This window comes from Gopherus flavomarginatus, chromosome 4 (genome assembly GCF_025201925.1).
Source record: "Gopherus flavomarginatus isolate rGopFla2 chromosome 4, rGopFla2.mat.asm, whole genome shotgun sequence".
Classification (NCBI taxonomy): Eukaryota; Metazoa; Chordata; order Testudines; family Testudinidae; genus Gopherus; species Gopherus flavomarginatus.
In genome coordinates this window covers 16,987,665-17,006,636 of record NC_066620.1, presented here as the reverse complement: position 1 = coordinate 17,006,636, position 18,972 = coordinate 16,987,665, and the positions used below count along the sequence as shown (strand labels likewise).

Below are 18,972 nucleotides of genomic sequence, written 5' to 3'. Positions count from 1 at the left end.
CATTTTTCTTTTTTCTTGTTAATTTGTTACCACTTTCTCACTTCATAAGTTTGTTGTGTCAGTGTAGTTTACCTGGGGAATGTAATTGTCCATGATGATCCCAGTGGTCAAAATCCAAATAAAATCCACCAACTTTTAATTTAAAAAAATCTGATGTTTAGAAATGTCATATATTTTAATGATGTTTTTCTAGGATCTACTACTTCCTCTTCAACGATCCACAATGAGGCTGAGATTGGTGATGATGATGTCTTCACAGTAAGTAAAGTTAGTTTGAAATTGTTCTCTTTTGCACTGTGGTTCACTTGATCAGCCTTTTCATCATCATGATTTTCTTTAGTGTCTGTAAGTGATATTTCTCTGTTCATCTTCTGCCTTCCATGGCCCAAAAGAAGATTCTGCCTTCTGAAGTCCTCCAACTGTCATCACTGTAGTATCACAATGTAGAGCAAATGTTCATAGTGTCACAGAGCTAAGTAGATAATGCCAAAAATAAAATATATGTTTCATTTAATTTTCAAATGACGTGGCTTTGGTGGAGTTCACACCTCTTTTGTGTTATCTATCTGCTAGTTTTAGAGACATTGAGTGTTACTGGCATGTTTATGGAAATCAAGTTTGTCATGTTTGTGGTTATTCATGAAAACTGAATTTTAAATTTGCTTGTGCAAGCATTAACGTAAGAAGTCCATCCAAGCTTATTCAAATTGGGGAGCAAACCAGATCTTGTGACTTACCTGACCAATAGCAACTATATAACAGTAGAAAATCAGCCATTCATTATTATTTGATGTTGTTTATAATTGTTATTTCTCATTTTATTTTGTAGTAGCATCTAAAATGTGTCTGGAGCTTTCCTAAAAGGCAGTGTCCCTGTCCCATCCATAAGCTAAAAAGGTTGAATGAATATATCGGATGAAATTTCAGTCTGGTCATGGATATTATTCCATGGACAGAAGAAGACTAAATTAATCAGATTATTTGCTCAGCTCCAGTAATGTGCATCCCCACCTTTCTTGTAAATGAACTGTTTGTTGAAAAACACTGGAGAAAGCAGAGGGCTAAAGGTGGATATCTTCAGAATCCAAAGTAGAAGTCATAAATATACTTTATTACTGCGTTTCATTGCTGTGAAAGTGTGAAAATATTTCATTTATTTCTCATTTCAAAAATGTGCTTTTTCTATGTATCTAGGATAATGGAGGGAGGAAACGGAGCAGGAAGCATTCAGTTAAATCCTGTGAATGTCAGGCGAGGGGGTAGGGTGGGGGAGGGGAGAGCCCAAAGCTGGAAGGTAGCTCAAGATGAATTTAACTGAGCTTCCATTAGATCAGCATGATGTGAGTCTGGACTGGTTTCCTGTAGTGTTTTGACCAGATCCTCTTGACAGTTGGCATGTTGTTCACATCTGTTCTTTTGTCACAGTTCTAAGAGACAAACAACAGCAGGCAGGGTTAAAAGGTGACTTCCTGTGCTCCAGAGCAAAACTATCATTAGCAGCTGCTTCCCAGCTACCTGCCAGAAGTGATTTATTGAATCCGAGATGGGAGAGGGTGAGGCCTCATTGGAGCCAGAGTGCTTTACTCTTTTGTAGTATTTATCCAAAAGTTACAAGATCCTTGAAAACAATGGTCTGGTGCCATTTGAAATGCATATGTATCTTCAGGCTTGTGTATTGCTTTTGAGCGTTTGTTGTAAAGTGAAGGTACTCAAAACTTGTCATGCGTACAGGTCAGCTTTGTTAGCCGTGGTAGAGATGTTGAAGCTGCCAAATGAACATTCCATTTACGTTTCTCTTTAAGTGCTTTAAAAGGAATTATAGAAAATAGTTAAGTATCAGAGGGGTAACCGTGTTAGTCTGGATCTGTAAAAGCAGCAAAGAGTCCCTGTGGCACCTTATAGAATAACAGATGTTTTGGAGCATGAGCTTTCATGGGTGAATACAACGCATCCGACGAAGTGGGTATTCACCCTGGAAAGCTCATGCTCCAAAACGTCTGTTAGTCTATGAGTTGCCACAGGACTCTTTGCTGCTTTTAAGGATAGTTAAGTTCTTCCTAAAATCAGTCCAATTTGTCAAGCAACCAGATGGATCCATGTAAGTAACCGACGCCTGAAAATCCCATGGTTTTGTCCATAATATTTAGGTTTGTGCCCATGTCTAGATTCTAGGTGAATAGAAAGTTGGGGTGCTTTGGTTTTTGCATAGGAACAAATGTTGGAAGTACTGTAGTTTTAATGCTTGTGTTAGGAAAGCTGGATAAACAGTGCATCAGCTATTTTAAATATACCTTCAATCCTACATTCAGTGTTCAAAACCAGAACTGAAAAATAAACTAATTTTTCTTCCCACTTGACCCCCAATGAGGTATACATATATAAGATGTCTGTACACATATTATTTTACTACAGTGATGGGTTGTTCGGGTGCACCTTCCAACTTAGTTGGCAGGACCCAAGATTCACCTCTTTCATATAATTACACTTGAAACATTGAAGCTATGTGGTGTACTTCGGGCTACGTTTATGGATAATATTAGCATGCAAGTAGTCAAAACTTAGTTGGGATCAGCGTCCACTTAAGATGAATGGTGGAAGTTTATGCCTCAGGTTCTTCAGTTTCAATCTGTCTGGCAGCTCTCTCAAGAAGATAATGTGTTGATTTATGTACTAAAAGTAAGGTTGCTAGGTCTTTGTGTTTCCAAGGACCAGGGCCATTTTTCACTAGCTGTAGGCGGTTATGCTTTGGGTTGTCTTTTATAGCTGTTGATAGTCTCCAGAAGGCTGTTTTTGTGCCGCTCAGTTGACCATAACGTTGACTCTCATGTAATCCATAGTACAGTAAAAGCTGTTTTATCCAGCATGTTGGGGGAATGGGAGGTGCCGGTAAGTGAAACATGCCGGTTAACTAAGAGGGAGGGAGTTTGAGTGTGGGAAGGGGCTCAGGGCAGCATGTTGGGGCACAGGAGAGGATGCAGGGTGTTGGATCTGGGGGGCGCTCACTTTGAGTGGCTCCCCGCAAGCAGCGACCTGTCCCGGCCACTCCTAGGCGGAGGCACAGCAGGGAGCTCCGCACACTGCCTCTACCCACAGGTGCCACCCCTGCCACTTCCATTGGCCGTGGTTCCCAGCCAATGGGAGCTGCAGAGCTAGTGCTTGGGATGGGGCAGGGGAAGTGTGTGGAGCCACCTGCCTAGGAGTAGCTGGTACAGGTCGCCGCTTATGGGGAGCCACCCCAGGTAAGCTCCCCTTCTGGATCTGACACCCTGCACCGGACTATAAACCAGAATTTCAGTGAAGATCAGAAATGCAGGTTTACAGAGCTTTCCAGTTGGTGAAGTGCCGCATAAAACAGCTTTTACTGTACTTGTGAAGCAGGAAAGCATTTGTATCAGATTGGCTACTCTGCCACCATTTAGGCCATCCATTCACAGTTTATGATATTGCTCCAATAGTCAGTGAGTGTTGGTGTCAAGATGTCCTCTTTGGTTGCCCAAGTTAGTAAAAGATCTCAAACTTGAACTTTCCCTTTCCAGTACCTTTAAGCGGTTTTGAACTGTTAATTTATAGCTCATCTCATCAAGGAGCTGGGATTTATGATGGTAGAGTGAAGGGACCTTGTCAGGCCACAAAATTTGTGTTTTGGTTAGGAAATTTTTTATTATTATTTATTTATTTTTATTTGCTTACTGTTTAGTCCTTTAAATCTGAAAGAGAATGAAGAAAAATTACCTTTGTTGTGTGCACTAGTAGGGTGTCATCAACATTCTCTTACATGACTCTTAAACTTCCATGCACCCATTTTCCCAACCAATGCAGAAGTATTCTCAACAGTAGTGCTGCTGCCATTTGAGTTTCGTTTCCACTGTGCTTCAAGATAAAGATGCATTACTTCTCCTCTTAGTCTACTTATATATTTTATAAAACCATAACAACCTAAAAAACATACCTATGGTGAGATTTTCAAAAGTGCCCAGGTGATGTAAGAGCACAGAGTCACTTAAGCACTTTTGAAAATCCCAGCCATAATCTGTTCAGTCTAAGGATCTATATATACTGGGGATATTTGTATCAATATAGCTATACGCAAGCAAAAGCCCAGTCTAGATGCAGTACTCTGGTGTAAAACAGAGTTGCACCAGTGTGGCTTATTCCAGTTTGAGGTGTGTCGACACTGACAGTTTAAATTACCAGTGTAATTATATCAGTGCAAAATCCTTAGTATAGATAGGCACCAAAGCCTGATCCTTTCAGTGGATACCACAGGATATAGTGCTTTTGTATGCTTAGTTCTGTTGACTTCAGTGGGACTACTGTAGTGGTAAATAATATGCCTGGAAGTAAGTGGGGATGAGGGAATTAGACCTATAATTATTTGATAAATTTTCCCTCCCGCATTGAAAGCCAAAGCCATACCTAAACAGAAAACAAACCACCCTGAAAGACTACATAAACAAATGACTGGCTTGCAGGTAAAATGCTTGCTTTAAAGATGAAACCTTCATTTAGATTCAACAGTATATAGTACTATTACTTTAATTCCAGTCCTTCACTGGAATCCATAAATGTTTTTCCATATGTTTGCAAATAAATTTCACGTGTCCCTGTATATTATAAATTTTCCCCTGAAGAGATGCAATCTGAGTAAGGCTAGCCATCCATTCTGTTTCCATTGGGGGAACACTGTCTTTCCAAGGATCTGGGATTATTCTGTTTGCCTCCACTAATCCAGTCTGCACGCAGACTGCCTTCCTCAATTAAATGTGCTTCAATTTGGAAGTATCACTTATACTTCAGAACACAATGTATTCTGTGCTTCTGCAGCCACAGAATTTACAGCTGAGTCCTCCACCTCTTGCTGGAGAATTATTTTTCAAAATCTAAGCCTTCACTTTTAAAAATTAAAATGGGAAAAAAAAGAGTTTTCTCCCATATGATTAACAACTGAAAAACAAGAACTTAGTCCACTTGATGATGGAGTGGTGTCTTCCTGAGTCTGCAGAGTGCATGAAGCAATAGCTCTGAGCAGTGTAAACAGTCCACCGAAATAAATAGTGGCTGTTAATTCTGAAACCTGTTGACAACCTTAGCAGAAACGTTGGTCTGATCTGTGTATTATATAAATCCAAATAGCCATCTTGCGTGCCAGAAGAGGACCCAGTGGCAGAAAAACTCTCTAGCTTTCCCTTTAATAACTTCCTCAGTATAGTTCTGTTTTGTAAATACAAAAATCTTTCTCTCTGTTCTCCCCTCTCCCACATTCAGTTATTAATATGCCGATGTAAAATAGATACTTTGGTATCAAATTCTAACACATGCTACAGTACTGAGTATTTTCATATGTAATCAAAACCTCTCCGTTTAAATGAAACTGCCGAAGAATCTCCAATCTGCTACACCAGAATGCTTCAGAATCCATAATATAGAGAGGAAGGATGGTGGTTCTACTCAGGGCCCTACCAAATTCATGGCCATGAAAAACGTGTCACAGACCATGAAATCTGGTCTTTTGGGTGCTTCTTACAGATTTCACTGGGGAGACCGGCTTTTCTCAAATTGGGGGTCCTGACCCAAAAGGGAGTTGAAGGACAGTCACAAGGTTATTTAAGGGGGGTCGCAGTATTGCCACCCTTACTTCTGTGCTGCCTTTAGAGCTAGGTGGCTGGAGAAAGGTAGCTGCACAGAAGTGGGGGTGGCAATACCATACCATGTCATCCTTACTTTTGCCCTGCTGCTGGCTGCAGATCTGCCTTCAGAGCTGGGCTCATGGCCAGTAGCCACTGCTTTCCAGCTGCCCAACTCTGAAGGCAGCACCACCGCCAGCAGCTCACAGAAGTAAGAGTAACAATACTTCAAAAAACCACCCCCCTTACAATAACCTCGCCCCCCCACACACACACACAACTCCTTTTGTGTCAGGACTCCTACAATTACAACACCATGAAATTTCAGGTTTAAATAGCTGAGATCATGAAATTTACTATTTTAAAAATCCTATGACCGTGAAATTGACCAAAATGGACGGGGAATTTGATAAAGCCCTAGTTATACTGCTAGCCTAGAACTCTGAACAGCTGGGTTTGATTCCCTGCTCCCACACAGACTGTTGTGGGATTGTAGGCATGTCTTTGTGCCTTAGTTCTCCATCTGTAAAATGGGGATCAGAGTATTCCCCTGGCTCACGGGGGAGTTGTGAGATAAACACATTTTAAGACTGTGAGGTGCTCAGATACTATGGTAAAGGAGTGAGTAGGGGAACATACAAATACTTCAGATAGAATCCTTGTTCTAGAACATAGATCCAGCCTGCTCTGGAATACGTTGGATCTTGCACTTAGTATACTGAACATTTGGTTGAGATAGCCCTAAAGTAGAATGATCCTTTTTTCTCTTGCATTTTTTCAATATGCATGTATAATCACAAATTCCCATAGCCCGTGGATAAAATTGAGAGGTTGTTGGGTGTTTGTCATGTGGTTTGGCTGCCGCTAACAACTGTTTAGGTCTCAGACCCGATTACCTGCCATGTCATTACAGATTATGTCAAATGTTAACACTGCAGCCTTTTTTTTTTATCTTATTGTTTTATAATTTAAAAAAGAGATCTTGTCCCACTGCCTTCCCATGAAACCTTTCCCCTACTTTCATCTCCCATGTGGGTGTCAAGTGCGCTGAGGCATCAGTATTAAAATTCATAAGATTTATGTAAGTTGAATATGCACTAAATCTGATTTTTCTTGCTAGCATGTCAGTTCACACTCAGCTAGTTCCTGTAAAGAACCACTGCCATTTTTTTTTAAGAGATAATACTTAGAAACTCATTCAAGAATTTGTTACTGGCCACAGGATATTTTTTTAGGTTGTATTTAGATTTGGAATATATATATATATTTTTTTGTCTGAAAACAATGTAGTCTGTTCTGGGGAAAGGGACTCTCTGTGGACAATGTTGAAGGGTGGAGCCAGGCCCTGAGTGTTAGGATTCTTCCATCCGCACCAACTCCTGCATTGGTTTGGACAGGAGCTTGATCAGTAGCAGCAGGTTGTGGCTTCCCTTCACAGGGCTATGAGATAGTGGCAGAAAGGAAAAGTGCTTCTTTACTGGGCAGTACATAGGACAAGACGACTAGATAGGTTCCACCGCCCACCTTGACTCTTCTATAGGCTGGGCAGAGTTCAGGGAAAAGCCACAGCAGTGAAATCAGGCAATATGTTGCCTATATTCTTCCTGCTGCTCAGCAACCAACCGTAGCTGCTGCTCCTAGTTCCGGTTGCTGTTCTGTACGTATGACCGTGGGCTCAGCACTCCCACCCACATCCTCTGAGGTCTGCTTTTGGGCTTGCATGCAAACCACAGCTGTTCCGTTTGGGTCGAAAATACCAGCAGAGAAAAGTGAACCTGAACCCCTCCCCAAATCCTCCTTCAAAAACAAAAAACCCTTTGCTTTATCAAAAGAACAAAAATGAAAGACTTAGAAGTAGATAGGATTTTTTTCAGTACTTAGGTGTTTTGCATTAAACAAAATGTTTTACTGAGCATTAGAACCCAGCACTCAAATGCCAAACTTACACTGGCCAAATGTTCCTGTATCTTAGTACAACTCTCATCCTTCCTGCCTCATCACTTCTTCCAGAATTCTGTTTTTATTTGTTCCAGCAGACTGACCACTGAGGTTTACATCCTAATAATGAATCTCATGCACATGTATTATCCTCAGTTCAGTGATAATTCTTTTCCTTCCATTGATCCTAAGATGTCTTGTGTTTTGACACTGCTTCCTGGAATTGCCTCTAATGCAGTGGTTCCCAAACTGGGGTTCGTGAAATGTTACAAAGAGTTCTCTGGAAAAAAATTTCTAATGGCAGACAGAGCTGTACCTGGGGACCCCACGGGCAGAATGGGCCCAGCAGCCCGGAGCCCCTGGACTTCCAAGAGCTAAGCAGATCAAAGCAAGCATATCTATCACACTGAGGAGATTTGAACTTCAAGACTCCTTATAAGAAATGGAAACGGAGGTGGATATTTTTTTTGATGATTTTAAAATTAAATAGGCAGCTAGTATTGTTTTAAAAATTATTATGAAGAACAAGTTTAAGCTTTTGTTGTAACGTGTGTTGTTTGCCTGGACTGCTCAAGACCTGAATGCTTGTGTAGGAGGAACTCTTTCAGTTGGCTTCTTAAATACCTTCATACTGTTTCACATCTGATGCTCCTTGATGAAACATAGGAGCCTTGTCTTATAACAGGCTTATTCAAAGTGATACAAGCTACGAAAGTGAGATATTGGAAGAGTGTTGCCGTTTTCATAATGTAATAAAAATACTGTAATGATAAATAATAATTATTAATAAATAGTGTGTAATAAGATTGTCATAAAAACAAATTTTATATTTCCAAGATCACTGCTTTTATAATTTATATTCAAGTAAAGGAGAGAATCCCTGGAAATATTCATTTTTAGGAGGGGGTTCGCAAGACTTGACATTTTAGTGAAAGGGGTTCACAGGCTGTTAAAATTTGGGAACCACTGCTCTAATGAAATCCTCTTGAATTGTATACCCTGTGGCAAAGAGATACGAGAGAATATTAAGATATGTGGGTGGATGAATAAGTGTTGAATATATAGAACTTACGACTTGATATTTCTTGTTCTTTTCTATCTTGGGGGTTATAATGGATTAGACGTTGAATATGACCCAGTAATATGGTGCTTTTGCATAAAAAGTTAATATACCGGAGTGTATTATCAACAGGAGTATCATACGTAAGGCACAGGAGATAATTGTTCTGCACTGCTCAGAGAGTAGAGGAAAAGATATATATATAAAAAAAAATTTAAAGGCATGTTTAGCCTTGAGAAAAGAAGACTGAGAGGACCTGCTAACAATTATCAAATATATTAAGGGCTGTAATAAAGAGACCAGTGTTCAATTGTTCTCCATGTCCATTGAGAAAGGACTAGAAATAATCGTTTTTGGTCTGCAGCAAGGGAAATTTAGATTAGGTATTAGAGGAAAATCTTTTTAAGCATGGTTAAGTACTGAAATAGGTTACTAAGGGAGGTTGTGGCTTTTAAGACCACCTTAGACAAACACGTGTTAGGGATGGTCTAAGTCAGGGGTTGGCAACCTTTCAGAAGTGGTGTGCCGAGTCTTCATTTATTCACTCTGATTTAAGGTTTCACATGCCAGTAATACATTTTAATGTTTTTAGAAGGTCTCTTTCTATAAGTCTATAATATATAACTAAACTATTGTATGTAAAGTAAGGTTTTTTAAATGTTTAAGAAGCTTCATTTAAAATTTAAATTAAAATGCAGAGCCCCCCGGACCGATGGCCATGACCCAGGCAGTGTGTGTGCCACTGAAAATCAGCTCATGTGCCGCCTTTGGTTGCCTACGCCTGATCTAGGTATACTGGGCCCTATCTCACCATGGGGGAGGTGGACTATATGACCTTTTGAGGTTCCTTCTAGCTCTACATTTGTATGATTCTTTTCTTTTCTCAGATTAATTATGCTACTAATTAGTCCTGGGCAATCAACAGGGAACCTCCACTAGTTGGAAAGATTTTTCTGTAGGAAGTTACTTCAAAAATTAAATCCCTTGCTAAGTGTGAGACCTTCTCTCATTCACGTCCATGTCATGTTAAGGCACGGTTCTGCCTTTGACTACAGTATTTTTTTTTTTTTTAGTAGATAAGTTGAAAAAAGCTACATTAAAATTAAACTTGCTGCCAATACAAGCAAGTTATGCTTTCTCCTGAAGCATTTGATACTGGGCTAGACAGATGATTGGTATGAGCTGAGATGTTAATTCCTATGTTCCTAAACTGATTAAACTACAAGAATAATCATATAGTTCCGGCTATAAAATATCTATATCCCATTGCAGTTTGTAGATTAGAGAGGATCAGTCATAAAACCTACTGTGGTGAAAGCTGCATAGATATGCAGTGCATAAAACTGATTTATTCTAACATATTTAACTGATTTTTTTCTCCCAATTTATTTACATGTAGCAAGTTTAACCCTTGGGAAAGATGGTTGCAAGGTAGTCACATTTTAAAAAGCCTCTAAGACTTAATTACTTTTAAAAAAACAAACTTTTTTTAGCAACCAAATTAATATCACTGGAGAGTGAAGTTGAATTTTGTTCTGAGAGTATAGGAAAATGGAATTGGTAACACTAAAGTGTTCTGAACCACACATCCTCTGTTATAAGTTTAAGGCCTTAAAACAATAACCTCCATCCCTTTTCACCAAATCACCCTGCCATTTCTCTGTGAATTTCACCACACAGTTCTGAAAAGGTTTTAGGGAACAGATGAAGTGAAAAGTATTCTCCAAACGTCTCAAAGTGCTTGACAAAGCACTTAGGCGTGGTCTACAGCGGTAGGGGAGGATTGATCCAAGTTACAGAAGTCGATGTACTTAGATCTACCCACTGCAGTGAGTTGACTGCTGATGCTCCCCTGTCAACTCCACCTGTGCTTCTAGTGCCGGTGGAGTACAGGAGTCGACAGGAGAGCGCTCGGGGGTCAATTTATCGCATCTAGACTAGACGCGATAAATCAACCCCCGCTGAACTGATCGCTATCCAGTGGATAGTATAGACTTACCTTTACTTTAAATACCTGGGTAGTGTCATATCCAGTGATGGATCACTGGATAATGAGATCAACGCATGAGTATCCAAAGCAAGCCAGGCACTTTGGCTGTCTGCGTGTCTAAGCTTTAAACCACCACAACATCCGGATGTCAGCAAAACTGCTTGTTTACAGAGCTGTTGTTCTTTCATCTCTTTTGTACGGGTGCGAAACATGGACACTATATAGGCGTCACATCAAGCAACTCGAAGCATTCCACATGCACTGCCTCCGCAACATCATGAAGATCCGCTGGCAAGACAAAGTGCCCAATCTTGAGGTCCTCGAGAGAGCCCAGATGACAAGCATCGAAATGATGATCATGAAGTCACGGCTACGTTGGACCGGTCATGTCAGCCGCATGGATGCCAACAGAATCCTCCGCCAGCTTCTGTACAGTGAGCTCTCCCAGGGCATCCGCCATATAGATCATCCACAGAAACATTACAAGGACACCATCAAAACCAATCTGCAATACAGCAGTATCAAACCTAGGGACCTTGAGGACGCTGCCAGTGACAGAACACAGTGGCGTGCATTGCCTTTGACTACCGGCGTCTACAAGAGGCATGCAAACGTCACAGAGCATCAGCAGTGCACAACCCACTGACCGCGAACTTCCCGTGCACCATCTGCAGGAAAATGTGCACCTCTAGAATTGGCTTGTATAGCCATCAGAGGGCACACCATGAGACCAACAATAGATGATCTGCACAGATTTGTCATCATCGGATCGATGGACTACCAAGACCCTTACATACCAGTGCTTCAGTGACTTTATACAGGCAGAATGGTCTCTGCAGTACCACACTGTTGAACATAAACAACTAAAAAAATAAAGGGAAAGCAGCATTTTTCTTCTGATAGTAAAGTTTCAAAGCTGTATTAAACCAGCGTTCAGTTGTAAGCTTTTGAAAGAATAACCAAAATATTTTGTTCAGAATTACGAACAATCTCCATTCCCCGTAACTCTGAGGTTCTACTGTATGTGTGAAGAGGCGCAGATAGCAGAATGCATTACTAGAAGGAGTTAGTAGACTGTAGATATTTATGGATTTGCTTACAAATAAAGCATTGAAAACAAATGCTAACATGCAGTTTTTCCATAATTCATAATAGTTGTTAGTTGTGCTAAACTACTTTTCCTTTACCTAAAAGAAGCAACTTCTGTTGCGTCTAGTTCTCTTCTCTAAAAACAGTTTTATAGTGCATTTCCTAGCTCTCTGTCTTCCCCTACGCACATGCAGTCAGGTTTGCAGTAGGACAGTGATATATCCTGTAGGAAATTGAAAAGTGATCTCTTGCAGTGATGTAAGTTTCCTTATAGTTGTATCTTGCCAAAACATTTAAGCATTGTAACAAGATGTTCCAGTTAAGCATCATTTTATATTGTTTGCCTTTTTTTTATTTAACTGCCTGTGTGGGAATTTGAGGGCAGTTTTTTAATGAGGAACACCCTGCCAGCCCCATGAGCCTAGCACCTCAGGTTAACTGGCTGTGGCAACACTATTTAGTATGCTGATTGTTTTGGTTTTGTGTAGTACATTTAATTGCTTTATTATATATACAGTAATTGTAATTGGAAGCAATCAGGTATTCTTCCACCACATGAGTAATGCTCCTATATCTGAGATTTCTAACCTGATAAAATTAATAAAAGAAAAATGCATCTTCCTTCAGATCATAAAGTACATAGTTCAGCCTGTGCTGTGAATGCTGCCGGAGCTCAAAATGAATTGAACAGTTGCCATTTTCAAAGTTGTAGTCTCTCACCTAGGTGAATAAATCCCTGTTATGAATGAATATATTGTAGCAAAGTCACACTTTCATACATCAGTTGCTTGAAAGTGTCTTGATTTCTCTAGTTTGGAAAAATAATTTGGAAGTGCAAATGTCTGTACTGAAATGACCCTACTTAAATCTGAGATCTAGCTTCAAAACACTTTTGTGATAGTTTTAACACCTCTCTCCATGCAAACCAGGCAGTGGGAATGGGTATTTCCAGCTTGTCTTAGTTTTGTTTTTCTTTTGCCACAGTTGTGGTTTTTAACACCCTTTCACTCAACCACTGACAGTTGAAAAGGGCATGCGCTCACACTTGATTTTTCACAAGGTGATCCTGAATGATGCTTGTTGAATGTGTGGCTTTGATTTTGATCACTACAGTAGCTAAAACTTTATGAAGATGTACAGACTCTGACGCCCCAAGCCTCCAGTTACACTGACAGGCAAGTTCTGAGGTGGATAGAAACATGGTTGGAGACAGGGCCGGCTCCAGGCACCAGCTGGAGCAGGTGCTTGGGGTGGTCAATACCATCCGCTATTGGGGCGGCACGTCCAGGTCTTTGGCAGTAATTCGGTGGTGGGTCCCTCAGTCCCTCTTGGAGTGAAGGACTTGCCGCCAAAGAGTGGAGCGGCGCGATCGCGCTGCCGCGGCTTTTCCCCTCCACCCCCCGGTTGGGGCAGCAGAAAACCTGGAACCAGCCCTGGTTGAAGAAAGGGGCAACTTAGCTGTCTCCAACCACTTTCAGTTCATTTTGTGCTGCATAAGCATTACACATGAACTTGGCGGACTGGAGAATCTGACTTTGTAACTCTGTCCAATCTGTGTCTGCTATTTAAAATTACCCAGGGGACCTGTGCACTATATAGACAGAGTATAGGTAAGGGTGGCAGTCCAAATCTCTTTGCCCTTGTTGGTTTGTTTAAATAATTGTGGGTCTGATTTTAAGCATGGAGTTTTTGGAGTGGAGAAGAGGAGGTTGTGTGGAAGCTTTCTATTTTTATAGTAGGTATGAGAGAGTGAAGCGGACATCATGTATCTTCTCCCCCGCCATTACTGCACAGTTGGATCAGCAGAGGAGCTTGGGCTGATGGCGGAGCTGGGCGCAGAACTGGGGATGGGGGAGGAGCTGGGGCTAGAGGCGGAGCTGGACTGGGGGCAGAGAGGGAATGAGGGCAGAGCTGGGCTAGGGGCAAAGCAGGGGGCGGAGTGGAGCTGTGGCTGGGACCAGAGCTGGGCTGGGCTAGGGGCAGAGTGAAGCTGAATGACACTCCCTCTTCACCCCTAGTGGGGGCTGGCCCAGGCTCCACCGTGCACCCTCGCCCAAACGTCCCTCTCTGCCCCCCTAGGGGGATGCACCTCACAGTTTGGGGACCACTGCTCTAGTGTATTAAAACATGTTGGCCAACACATTTCTGAAATCCATCTTTTTATCCTAGTTTAGACAAGCCCTTTGTGTGTTGTTGCTAAAACGTATGTGGGTCACACCTGATTAAAGTAATAAATCCCATTGTTTTGTTTTGTTTGGGTGGGAGGGTGTGGAGGAGGAGAGAACTTTATTTGTCAGATACTTTGTATATAATTAAGTCACTAGAATAGGTTACCTATGGAGCTTCCACAGCCTCCCTCACTGGACGTTTTTAAGAACAGGTTAGACCAACATCAGTCAGGGATGGACTTGGTTCTGTAATCTTCTGTGGACCGTGGGTCAGCAGTTATAGCCTTTTGCCCCTCCTTAAATCCTGCTGATTTTATCCAGAAGAGTATATATGATTGGTATGCATCCTGAAATAAATATATTAGATGAGGTGAGAGTAGAGTAACAGCAACGTAGCCAAACTGCTGGCAGTAGCAGGAACGATAATAGTTCTGCATGTAAGATAGGGTTTATCTGATTCTGCCCTCTGGTCAGGATTCTTTTTAATCTATGGACACAGCTCTTTACACTAATATCTAAACTGTAAAATGCATACACATTTTTTGTTTTGTTTTCTCTTTTGGTTCTTAAGATACTTGAAAATTTCACTACGTAGTAAAGGCTGAAAACTTCTGTTTTATATTACATATTACTAAGGTAGATTTGTAAATGGTGATCCATTCTGATATGTTCAAACAGACGTCATTCGTTTCCTTGGCTCTGGGGCATGTATGTTAGAATTAAGAGAGCTAGCAATCAGTGCAGAGGAGCAGTTAGACATTTCTGCTTCTTGCTCGTCATTCAGTTCTGCCTTCTGCTCCTGAAGGTGACACACTGAGCTGGCCAAACTTAGCATGTAAACATGGTTTGAAAGAGAGGCAGCCTTGGCAGCCTGACAAGGAGATGATTGACAACTTCCTGTTACCACAGTAAAAAGGATTAGGGAATTGCTATTCAATGTATAACACAACAATGTTAGTGAAGCCTGAGGAGAATGCTGGAGGGAAGTGGAATCTGGAATTAGTGGATGAAGCTGTGCCTGGCCATGGCATCCTGGCCTCTGTAATTTTAAAGTGGGGGGAGGGGAATTTGCCTCCTGGTGCTAGCTTGGACCATCTGTCTTAGTGATGACAGGAAGAGGGTTGATTCAGAACCACAGGGCAAATGACTATCTTACCACCACTCTTCAGGAGAGAGGTTATAATTTCCACATGCTATTTAAACACAGACAAATCTGTTTTGATTCCTATTGTCTCTTGTAACTTGATGAAAACATGCAGAGACTTTAGTCTGCTTGGAAATGTACACATGAGAGTTGTTAAACCAACCATAATTTAGTTTTATTCTCTTAAATGTTGCAGAAGGTTCTCAAAGGAGGACGAAAATCTCTTTGCAACATTTTACTAAAACTGAACAATGAATGTGTTTTGATGTCAGCAACCAAACAAAAAAAAATTTAAAAACCTAGGGCAATTTCTTTTCGTGGCAAACACTTCCATTCAATCCTTAGTGAACCACACCAAAAGAAGAGGAGGAAGTGGAAGAGGGTTACTGTAATCTTTCATAGTAATCAACTTTTTCTATAGACGTTTTGCTAATAGATGGAGGGGAAGAATATGTAAATAATAATAACAACAATTGGAGATATACCTATCTCCTAGAACTGGAAGGGACCTTGAAAGGTCATAAAGTCCAGCCCCCGCCTTCACTAGCAGGACCAAGTACTGATTTTTGCCCCACATCCCTAAATGGCCCCCTCAAGCATTGAACTCACAACCCTGGGTTTAGCAGACCAATGCTCAAGCCACTAAGCTATCCCTCCCCCGATTGGGAATATTTGAGTGTGCGGAACTGAAAATTTAACTCTGCATAGTGTAGAAATCCATTGTAAATGACTGCATCTAATAACCCTCCTCCCTCATTTGCTTGCTTCATGAGATTTGTCAAGATCCTGATTTCCCTGCATCTTGTAAATGTTTCATGAAAATCAAATCAGAAGTAATTATAAGTAGACAGTTACTTCATCCTCCTTTGCTTATTTCTGCAAAAAGATAAGTTAGTAATAAATAAATACTACTGCCTTTATAAACAAAGCTTGACATATTTGCAGGGCATGCAGTGAGAGTATTTAAAAAGTTTGCTTCAGCTGTTGAGTTCTATTTTGGTGATGGATTCCAGCTAAAATAATGTGGATAGTTATAATTAAATAAATGACCCCCTTATTGACTTAAAATATCAGTTCAGTCTACTGAACTGTGTGCAGCTGAATGCATGGGGTTTATTTAAAGTTATGAAGAGCAACCGCTTTAATGTGGGGGTGGATGCTCAATTTTTTAGCTCAGCTAACTTAGTTTTGTTGAGGTTTTTTAATTCCAGTTTTTCTTGGAATGACAGTTGCCACCAAATAGCAAGTTTTGTAGAATTATCTCTTGTGTTATATGCTTCTACCAGCAGACGGACACAGAACAAAGTTACTCATTCTTTGTACGTGTGTGCACGCCCACTGGTGTTCTTTTCCCAATTAGTTCCTCTTGCCTTGGTAGTGTTTATACAGATTTCTGAAAGATAGGCCTAAGTAACACTGGTTGGTCACCTGAATAGGCCTGGCCTACCATGAGCTCTGAAAGGGGTGTCTTTGTTAATCTTGAAGCAAATCTCTGTAAATGGGAATGTGCAGATTCGGCACTTGATTCTACAGACTGTCATAAGCTATCACCAGAATGCTCTTTTGAGGCCTGGAAAAATTAACTGCTGAAAGCACTTGCTTGTGCACTTACTAATATACTAATGATGCAGTGTAGTTACCATGCAGTAAGTACCCTCTCCTCACAAGGGCAGACTCTCCATCTTTACACAGAGGGTTAAGTTAAACAACCACCAAAGATTTTGAATAGGGAAAGGGTGTGATTTTTAAGGTACATGACAATGTCCATGTTCCCAGTGAAATTATCTAGTTAATCTCACTATTGAGAAATCTATTAAGATAGAGGCAAGGCACAAAGAGAAGGAAACAGGAGATGCCTAAATAACGAGAGAATCTCCGGAGTCTCATAAACAGAACTGGTAGGTTGAAAGAACATTCTTTTATGTCTAGGTTGTCGTACCACATTCATCACTGTAACATGCGATAGCTTTAGCCACTGCTGTCAGCATACCTCTGAACAACATCCCATATAACTCTTTTCACTGCTCCTTTTATATCAACTTCTTGAAAGTTAGAAAGTGAGACCTTTCCTTACCAAATGTGTCCAGGATATGAGAACATACAACATAAAAGATGATTATAGATCGTATTAGAATGGTGGCTTTAACCTGCAAATTTCTTACTTTAAAATTTTTTTGTTAAATTTGTCTGGTGTGAAAACTCTGTTCTATCCTCTGCTTTTAAGAGACACGTGTGACACCTTGGATCATTGACAATTAGTCAAGTGTATTTAAAGAACACAGAAAAAAGCTCAGAGCTTTTACCCTATGCACATTTGACACCATATACCATTCTAATTAAACTGCTCACGTTCTGGATTCTCATATATACTAAGCCCCCTTCTACCACACTGATAGTGTGAGGGAGCCTTAATCAAGCCTTGTACAACATAAGAGAGAACTTGATAATGCTAGAAGCAGACTAAGATGCAGTTTAATCAGAAGATATTGTGCACAGAATCCATGTAAACTTTGCATTAAATTATGCTGATTTAACACGGCAGTCATGGAAGTAATTTTGTCACTATATGTTACCACTCCAACAGTCAAAAAGGTATTCTTGCAAAACTTTTATATTTTGCTATTTGTATAAATAGTGACTAGGAAACTGTCCAATCATTTAAGAAATTGTAGTCCTATTCCTGTTTTAGAAAATCGTAACCCATGCTTACTGTAACCACCGTTATCTATGTACACTCAAATCTTCTCTGAACTCCATGGAAAGATAATCTCACATTTGCTTCAGGTTTCTGTATATTACTGCAGTTGTGTAGTGATATGTTCTAAATGTACAAGCTTTTTCTTAAATCTGTCCTTATGCAGCATCACTTTCAGGATTATGCAGTAACCACTTACCTTACAAGTTCTTGGCAAAAATGTGTTCTTTGACTAGTTTTATTTTATTTTTTGTCACTTAAATTTGCCTGTGTTCACAAATGCCTGTGCTGTTGCCTGAAATCATTTTACAATTTTTTTCTTTTTTTTTTTTTTTGTAATCTCTTACAGCCCAAATTCTCAAAGGATTTTCAACCTGGACTTTTTACAAGCACAAAAAATACAATGTTAGATGTGACTTGAAAATCTGATCCTGCAAAATATTTCTTGGTGGGTGGGGGGGTTATTTCTCTAAAATCTCATTGATGAGGGAGGAACTGGTGTGGTGTGATACAGGAAGCAAATATTTTCTACTCCCCTCACTTCCACCAAAATCAGAAGTGCAAAGACACTTGTCTTTCCCTGAGAGCTTCGTCCAAAACTGGGAGCTTGCTCTTATAAGATGTAACTGAAGGAATCTTGGGAGGATGACATCTCATTATTTCATTGGAAAGATGGTTGCACCCCAATTGTGCCACTGAAATCGTGCACAAACTACACATATTAAAATAGTGTAAACCAAAGGGATTGTCTGCAGAGAAACTGCAGACACAAACTTAACCCAATAGTTGTTCAGTCATTTATTTTATGTGCCAAGGTATTGTGATTTTTCTGTCATGGTGTTGCCATTTCAATTTCTCCCCCCCCCAACCCCCCCATGATCCAACTGGATAAAGCGAGTCCTATAAGAAGAAATAGCTTGTGCTACTCCCCTCAAATCAGTGCATCTGACAATAGTAAATACATAAAGGGGTAGATTCCACATAGGAGATCCTCACAGATGTGTACGCAGTTAGAGGAAGCTGTCAATCAAGAGATCTTGGCATCTCCTGATCCATTAGATCTTTGTCCCCTCCTGGCCAGCCTTACTGCTTAAACAGCCTCTCCCTTGGAGGGCAGGATACATTGTCCTAATGATTGATCACCCACTATTCCTCCTGTTTGGGAATGAAGAACAGTTGGCTCTGCAGCTCTCCACAGGCCTCAAAATTACTTTCTCTAGAGGATGTTAGCCATGCAGTCATCCTTATTCACCCTGCTGTGCAC

The 18,972-nt window shown here is 40.6% G+C and overlaps 1 protein-coding gene across 3 annotated transcripts in view; it reads left to right on the top strand.

Moving 5' to 3' along the window:
• The window catches only part of SPRED2 (sprouty related EVH1 domain containing 2), an 85,884-nt gene that overhangs the window by 59,217 nt on the left and 7,695 nt on the right, over positions 1-18,972 (top strand). For all 3 annotated transcript variants that reach the window (XM_050952186.1, XM_050952185.1, XM_050952187.1), the window contains exon 4: positions 194-258. In XM_050952186.1, the coding sequence (XP_050808143.1) occupies positions 194-258 (65 nt within the window). The remainder of the gene's footprint in view (positions 1-193; positions 259-18,972) is intronic.